The 8452-nt window shown below is 38.4% G+C and overlaps 2 protein-coding genes and 1 pseudogene across 3 annotated transcripts in view; all 3 read right to left on the minus strand.

Annotated features, from left to right (window-relative positions):
* LOC106936392 (gastrula zinc finger protein XlCGF57.1-like) overlaps positions 1-1763 on the minus strand; it is an 8003-nt pseudogene extending 6240 nt beyond the window's left edge.
* LOC106936393 (zinc finger protein OZF-like) overlaps positions 1-8452 on the minus strand; it is a 63715-nt gene that overhangs the window by 34156 nt on the left and 21107 nt on the right. The gene's annotated exons all lie outside the window — the stretch shown is intronic.
* LOC106936394 (uncharacterized) lies at positions 3406-4811 on the minus strand. 2 transcript variants are annotated; one of them, XM_015017362.1, is made up of 3 exons: positions 4496-4811; positions 4018-4380; positions 3406-3747 (listed from the first exon to the last, which is right to left on the minus strand). In XM_015017362.1, exons 1-3 carry the CDS (start codon positions 4614-4616, stop codon positions 3623-3625), a joined length of 609 nt encoding a protein of 202 aa, XP_014872848.1. In that variant the 5' UTR covers positions 4617-4811; the 3' UTR covers positions 3406-3622. The 2 variants fall into 2 exon arrangements, with proteins under 2 accessions (XP_014872848.1, XP_014872847.1); XM_015017361.1 differs by having other exon boundaries at positions 4018-4383; positions 4496-4781.

The raw sequence follows: 8452 nt of genomic DNA on the forward strand, positions 1-8452 counted from the left end.
AGTTAGCAGTGAATAAATAACTACACTACACTCTAAACAAAGTGAACAAATATATTATATTCCAAACATTGTTGGCTGCTGAGCTTGAGAAGTGAAAGGGATGAGTGCGCTTGATTCTTTCTGAGGTGCATGGCGGTTGGGTGGAGATGGTGAATACATTCAAAATGTACCATTTACTGCTAACTTACAAATAAATTATTCCATTTCTATTGGCTAATCCAAAGAGGTCAGGAGGAGTTTACGATGAGCAAATGTTAAAGTTCCCCTGAATAAAGTCTTTGGTTCAGGGAGGGGCCACAGGAAGTGGGGGGAGGGGTTTAATATCAATTAATCCATCAAACTCCAATTAAAATTCGACAGAAAGTTGTCTATATACTCTCTTGCATAGTTGTATGCTCTATATAGAGATTTTCCTTAGCTTTGATTATATATGTCACATTTTTGTAATTTATCATTGTTTATTAAACTCTGAAAGCTGTGTGGCTTTGTTCATATTCTGTCCTAAAATGTGGTTAGATGTGCCCTTTTTTTGAGCCCCTGCCCCTTTAGTGGACTCTGCACGGCCCTGGTAAAACGTGAAGGTGTTTCGTACCTATCCGGTGTAAGATGATCTTCGGTGTCCGGGTGAAATCCAGCCATCTGAGATGATCCTCCATCTTTTCCTCTATCTTGATGCTGATTTCTTCCAACTCTGTGAATGATATTCAGCAGGAGTTAACAGCTCGTTGATAAACTCTCTCTGAGGCGGAACTGAAGACATTTTTAAAGCAAATAGTCACATATTTACCTAAAACTAGTGTTAAATTTTAGAGGAATAAAATGTTAAGCTTCTTTGCTAGTTGTTTTCCTCTAGTCTCCTGAATTCAGGGTTCCGCATGTACACAGTGGAAACCACACAGAGAACAACCAGTCGGCATTCAACTCCAGACATATCTAGAGTTTTATTCAGACAATTAAATGCATAGAAAACACAGTTCAGCTTCACACCCAACCATAAAACAGACATTAATTATCTGAGAAAAGTAGAAAAATGAACAAAAGTAAGAGAAAAAGCAACTGCCCAGCTGCTCGTGTGGCTGCAAACAAAGCAATCCGGCTTGCTCCTGTGAAGTGGAGGCTTTAAGAGGTGTCGTCCTAATTTTAGCATATGCATTGTAGGTGTGTCCTCTCCTTCTAAACCTCTAAGCAGCTTCAAATTACTTGGAAAGGATGAGAGGCCTATTCGAAACCAAAGATAAAGAGAAAGAGAGAGCAAAGGTCAGAGAGCAGAGAGTAAAGGTCACTCTCAAAACAGGATGTTCTCATGCCAGTAACATCTGGAATCTCTCCCAGTTCCTTCCTTTCTAAACAATTGAACAAAGACCCTATAGTTGCCAGAAAGAGACTTATTTTTCACCTAGACCTTGCTTGTTTTTTCAAGATTTTAGTGTTTTTCTTACCTCATTGAAAACACCAAAGAATTTGACCTAGTAGTAAACAGACATGTTGTCTCTCCCATCCTGTTTGAGAACTGCCGAGCACAGCACATCTGTTTCCTCTTATTAGGGGAAGACGGTCTCTACTGAAGGCCCTTTTCCAAAACCCTGTTTGTGATTTTATGTAAGTTAAGAAAATCAGTCATTTTGAATTGAATCATTATCTACTCAAAATATTCATGCTCTAATATTTCACATGCACCAAGGTTAACTGTTGCTAAAATTAATAAAATCAAACTTACGTCCCCAACTACATATAGTTAAGTTTAAAAACTAGCATATTTTAAATGTATTTTCCTAACACTAGCGATGTGCTTTCTGTGCCGAGGCTTCGGGACGAGTGTCGAGTAAACCAGGAGGATTTTAAGGAAACGTGTATTGAAGCTTTTGTTCCTGGAGCAGGATGTGACGTTTGAAGCCGCGCCTGCGGGCCGTACCACGTGACTGATTCCGGAACAGGTTCTTCTGTTTCCTTCCGGGTAAATATGGCACTAAAACGCTGCTGTTTCACCAGAGCTACATTTACTTGTTTTAGGATTTTACAGGGATCGTCAGACAACTTTAGCTCACAACAAACAGCAGCAGTTCACTAAAAAGTCTGACTCGTTATTGTTTTTACAAGGAAAAGTTTCAGTTCTGAAAATATTTTCGAAAACGGCTTTAATTAAAACTCCTTTACAGAATCACTGGCTTATTATGGCACTAAATAGGATAAGTAATTCACAGGAGACTGATTTATTTGTAAATGTTTTAAAAAGGAAAAAATATATATACCATGTTGTCACATGTCAGGGTTCATATAAGAAAAATGAAGTCACATTTTTTAAAATGCAGTTGAAGTTCAAATTTAATCTGAAAAAGAAAAGATATTTATCTTTGTTTTAACCAAGGATTTACTAGAAATAAATCTCATAGCGAGAAATTTTCCACCTTATAACAACAGTCTCGCTAAAACAAGAAAGCTTCTTGTTTCCTCTACTTCATATCTAAAATATACCCTGAAGTGTTTCAGTTTTACTGTTACAATATTTTACTATTTCAAAGATACATAATTTTGGTTTTAATCAGTTATAAATCTCATTTAAAAATATTTTTAAAAATATTGTTATAACAGGGGTTTTCTTATTTAAACTGGTTTTATGTTGCATGTTTTCCATTAATTGATGAATGACTCACACTCCTGTTCATCACCAGATCAGTTTGTTTTTAGGTTCTCATATCAAAGGTAAACCTCTCAGGAAGTAAACCTGGCTCTGTGCTGCATCAAAAATGATCCAGAAGATGATCAAAGAGAGAAAATATGTAAAATTTGAGATGTGGCTACAGAGCTGCAAATGTCACATTTCTTCATTGTGACTAAAATGTTATTATTTTTCTATTTTTAAGGAGGTTTAGACTGAAATCTAAAACATAAATGACAGTATATTTTTAAAAAGTATATATTTTAGCATGTCTACACTTCCACAGAAAGAACATAAAAACTCCATGAGATTCATAACTCAAGCATTTCATTTTAAAAACAGCTGCTTTGTCAGAAACACAGCAAACATCTGGCAGAAGATGCTTTTCATTTTTGGCTTATATGCAGACACACTTCAAACGGTGCTGGGACCATAAATGTAATGTGTTCACATCAAAAGTTTCCTAAAATATATCTGTTGAACTGCTTTACATTTTATCACATCACAATTAGCAGATTTTTGTTTTGTTTTTCACAGATGCTGAATGTTTTAGAGGAGCTGAAATCTGCCTACCAGATACGACCAGCTCAGCTGCTGCAGAGCCGAAGTTTTCGTCCGTCTTCATTTCACACACATACAGACCAGAGTCTTCAGTCCTCAGTCTGGACACATGGAGTCTGGTCCGTCCCTCTGGCAGGACGTCTTTGTCACTTTGGACCCGTCCTGCAAACTTTGCATCCTGAGACATCGGCACCTCGACTCCGTCGTGTTCATGAGACAAAACTGACAATTTGTCATCGGTGATCAGAGTATAAATTATAAACTTGAACTCCGGTTTCCTCCCACAGTCTAATACATGACTGTCAGGTTGATTGGTCAGTATAAATTCTCTGTGGGTGTGTGCATGGTGGTCCTGTCTGTCTCTGTGTTGCCCTGCGACCCGTCCAGGGTGACCCCGCCTCTCAACTATTCCTTACACCATTTCCAGTACAGAGCTACTCCTGCTGCTCCTGCTGCTGCCAACACCAGGAAAACATAGAGAGCCATCCATCTTTCATTCACAGTTGGACTCTCAGGTTGTTTGTCACCAGCTAATGGAAAGAAGAATTTAAGAAAAAAGAGACGATCATTCATAGAAATTCAATCCATCCTTTAACTGGCAGAAAAACTGATTTTCTTGGTGCATTTTCTTAAAAACAAAATTGCTATTAAATAATTACCTTCACATAAATAGTGTACAACATTTTTTCAATATTTTGAGCAAAATAACAACACTGCTGTATATTACACAAATACACACTAATATTTTTTTCTGCTGCGTTTTAGAGATAAAACAGTTCAAATCTACTTAGTAATCTCACCTCTGACTATTAGCCGACATGCAGCAGAGCCGTAGCCACAATCTGTCTGGATTTCACACAGATACAGACCAGAGTCATTGATCCTCAGCTTGGACACGTGGAGTTTAATCCGTCCGTCTTTAAGGAGTTCTTTGTCACTCTGGACTCGTCCTGCAAACTGTTTGTCCTGAGACTGCGACACCTCGACTCCACCATGCTCATGGAACAAGACGGACACTTTTTTGTTTTCGGTTATTAATGTGAAGGTCATGAACTCGAAGCTCAAGCAGGAGTCTGGTCTGGTGGTGAAGGTCCACTCCAGAGTGATGCTGTGGTTCTCCTCTGCCTCATAGCTGCTCTGGGTCACATTCACTACAAATGTTGCTGCTGAGGAGACAGAGAGGGAAAGAGAGGAGCAGACACACTGAGAACTGGAACATGGGAGTCTTTCAGCTCCATCTAGAGAGCTTTCTGTCACAAAGACAAGATGGAGACTGACCACAGAGACATGAGCTGAGGATGAGGAGCAGCAGGGAGATCATCTTCATCCTGAGAGAGGAAGAGGAGGAGGAGAGGCAGCAGCACTTTGACGGACGTCCACAGCATCTGATCCTGATCATATTTCACTTCATTAACACTCTGGTGAAAACCTGCAGCTTGTCTATAACTGAGGACATCAAACATGTTGGATCAAAGACAGAAAACATTTTGTCAAAGTGAACCTTCATCTGGAGAAGCTTGACCTGAACTCTGCTTCAGAGGCAGTATTATGTGTTTTCTTTTGTTGTTTTAAAAATTCTGTATATATCAAATATTATTTAAAAGAAATTTTACTTCCTGATTTCACACATTAACATTGGGCCTCTGTCTCTTTAAAAACTCCTGCTGTTTCTGAAACTGCCATCAGGAAGTCATTAACACATGGCTCTTCAATAAGTAACGATTTTACCAGCGTTGCACTGAGAAGCAGCTCTTATAATGAGCTCAGCAGATGTGCAGTTCTGCCAGGTGTTTGCTAATTGGTGCTGGCTAGTCTGAAGGAGCTGAGAGGGGGATTATAGGAGGGTTACTATAGTTTGGAAGCTGCAGGTGTAACAGAGGAGGTGATGAGCTTTTGGTCCATCCAGGTGTTTTGAACAGGGTGGAAAATGTTTTTCTCCAGTTCCAAACTAGTGCAGACGTAACATCAGGGAGAACCCAACAAAGGTAATCTGGAGCAGACGGGTGTAATCCAGCTTTTTTTTCCCCAAGGTGTCTTAAATAGAAAACAAAATTAATATAGAGGATATGGTTTTTTGTTTTGTTTTTCTTATGTTTTGTTTATTTTTTAGTTTTAAAATGTAATATATATTTAGCATCCCGATCCTCACTCCATACCAGCACATCGGTTATGCACATCTAAACTTTGCTTGCCAACCACCATATAGAGGAAGAAGAGAAAAGATGAAGAACAAGAAGAATGTAATCAAACGAGGAACTGGAGAAAAAGCACAAGCAGAGTAAAGATGATGAGATAGAAAAAAGCTGTGCTAAGGGACAGGCTGAAGGAAAAAGGAAATGTATCTAAAACAAAAATAAAGAGGGGAAATCCTGAAACAAGGACAGCAACGTAAAGAAACAATAACCAAAAGGAACCCAATCCTAAATGCTCCTCCACAGCTGAATCAAATTAATTCCCTCATCAGCATTTAATCATCTCTGCTTTTCCTTTGACTTATGTGGGTTGGAGAAGAAAAGCAACCAAAGAAGACCCTGCCAGCCTGCCCAGGTGGGCCCCATATGGGGAAAAGGAGGGCAGACCAGATGGGTCCCACATGGGTTTTCCCATTTAGGGCCCACGTAGGCTGTGGCCCTACATGGACAAACCCATATGGGACCCATCTGGTCTGCCCTCCTTTTCCCCATATGGGGCCCACCTAGGCATGCTGGCAGGGAGAAGCATTTCTGAAATAACCAAACAGCTCTGTGTCCTTTGTTCTCTTCCTGAAAGACCAAACCGTTTGCATTCCTTCACTCGCTGAAACCAAACGTCAATCAAACATCCACTTTGCATGAAAGTCTCTTTGTTTACATCAACTTTTAAGTGAATGTGTTAATAAATACATGAAAGAGTGAGTTTTCACTGATTAGAGGACGAAATAATAAAGCTCATTTGAAAAGTTCATGCAAACATTTTCCTGATTTAATCAGAATTTATTTGGATTTAATTTTCATAAAACTGGTGAAGTGAAACTATTTTTTTGAAGCTTTATTTAGTCACTCTGTGACCAGCTGTAATGTTGATCAAAATGATTGCTAAAGCAAACAATCTTCATAAAATCAGCAAAACAAAATGCAGCAAAAATGGCCAAAATACGAGAATTTAACGTAGAAATATAAAAGCAGAATGTAGTTACATGGAATAAAACAAGCAGACCTGCTCAGAAATGTTTCCGTCTCCTGGAGTCCAGATTAACTCAGAGCTCCTTCCAGGTGCAGAGCTTTTGTGACACTGACTGAAAATCAGGACAGTCAGGTTTGACAAACTCTTTCCTCTCATCACTCTCATAATCTGTCATGCATGTTTCTATGTCTGATGAAAGTTTCAGACAGTAGATCCTTTATCTGACAGGATTTATATCAGACTGTCTTCTAAAATCAAATATTTGCACTCGCTCCTCCTTCCTATGGTAATTCTTAAAACATTTTATATCCTATATAAATGATCAGGTGTTTCATTTCATATCAGGCAGCAGCAGATGGTCTGAGAAATGTTTTCTTGCTGAATAAATTGGGCCACAGCACCCCCTACTGGTTGGAACTGGAAACTCCTAGAGATAGTAACATCAGGGTTGTTGAGAAAAGTCGAGCTCATCCCACTTCCCCATGCTGGAGATTTTAGTTTAATAATCATAAAGTTACCTTTGCACTTACTTTTACACTTGTGGAAATACTTACAGGTGAAAGAAGTAACTGTAACTTTGGTATCAAATAATTAGAATAATGGATTATTCTTGGTTTATTTTCAGAAATGTCTGTAATAACTCACATCATGATTATAATAAGAGTAACTAATAAGTTATGGTTATTATAATATTATAAGTGAATGCTAAATCAGAAAAACTAAGGGGTTATAAATGTGATTTTGACATTGAACTTGAAATGGTGTAAAATGTGTAACTAATCAAAGGTCACTGATGTGTTGGAGGTAGATGGTAGGTGAAAAGTCAGGGGGAAAGAGGAACTGATAGGAGAGCAGAGGTGACCAAGGCCTTATTGCTGAACTTTAACTTTCCTAAGAAATGGTGAGCAATCACATCTCCCTCCTCTGACAAGGGGAAGTAGAGAGAGAAAGAGAAGAGGGGGGTGTAAAATGTTTTTCTCCAGTTTCAAACCAAACAGCTCTGTTTCCTTTGTTCTCTTCCTGAAAGACCAATCCGTCTGCATTCCTTCACTCGCTGTAAGACGTCTCAGACCAAACGTCAATGAAACATCCACTTTGCATTAAAGTCTCTTTGTTTACATCAACTTTTAAGTGAATGTGTTAATAAATACCTGAAAGAGTGAGTTTTCACTGATTAGAGGACAAAAAGTAAAATTTAAAAATCTAATAAAGCTCATTTGAGAAGTTCATGCAAACATGTTACTGATTTGATCACAGAATTTATTTGGATTTCATTTTCATAAAACTGATGGAGGGAAACTATTTTTGCAGCTTTTACAACAATATTTAGTCACTCTGTGTAAAACCAGGTGTAATGTTGATCAAAATGATTGCTAAAGCAAACAATCTTCATAAAATCAGCAAAACAAAATGCAGCAAAAATGGCCAAAATACGAGAATTTAACGTAGAAATATAAAAGCAGAATGTAGTTACATGGAATAAAACAAGCAGACCTGCTCAGAAATGTTTCCGTCTCCTGGAGTCCAGATTAACTCAGAGCTCCTTCCAGGTGCAGAGCTTTTGTGACACTGACTGAAAATCAGGACAGTCAGGTTTGACAAACTCTTTCCTCTCATCACTCTCATAATCTGTCATGCATGTTTCTATGGCTGATGAAAGTTTCAGACAGTAGATCCTTTATCTGACAGGATTTATATTAGACGGTTCTAAAATCAAATATTTGCTCCACCAAATGACACTCAGCATGTTAAAAATGTCTCGTTAAATGTGAAAACATGTAAAGACGACACTACTTCACAGCTGGTTCTCATTCTTGGTTCAGAATCTGTCCTAAAAATAAATGTCCATCATGCTGTTAGCAGATTTCTTTATAACTGAACATCTTTGATCTGCTTGATCCTTGCAGAGCTGAAGCAATGGTTCGTCTCTCTGTCGTACCAACTTTAAAACAACCACAGGTGAAACAAAGGCCCGGAAATAACTGTGATATGATATGGGTTATCATATCCCCTCTGTTTCTTTTTCTTAATGGAAGATGCAGGATCGATGCGCCTACCCTTCATGTGATCCCA

The sequence above is a fragment of the Poecilia latipinna genome, unplaced genomic scaffold (genome assembly GCF_001443285.1).
Source record: "Poecilia latipinna isolate Pla-1442-1.1 unplaced genomic scaffold, P_latipinna-1.0 Scaffold2131, whole genome shotgun sequence".
Taxonomy (NCBI): Eukaryota; Metazoa; Chordata; class Actinopteri; order Cyprinodontiformes; family Poeciliidae; genus Poecilia; species Poecilia latipinna.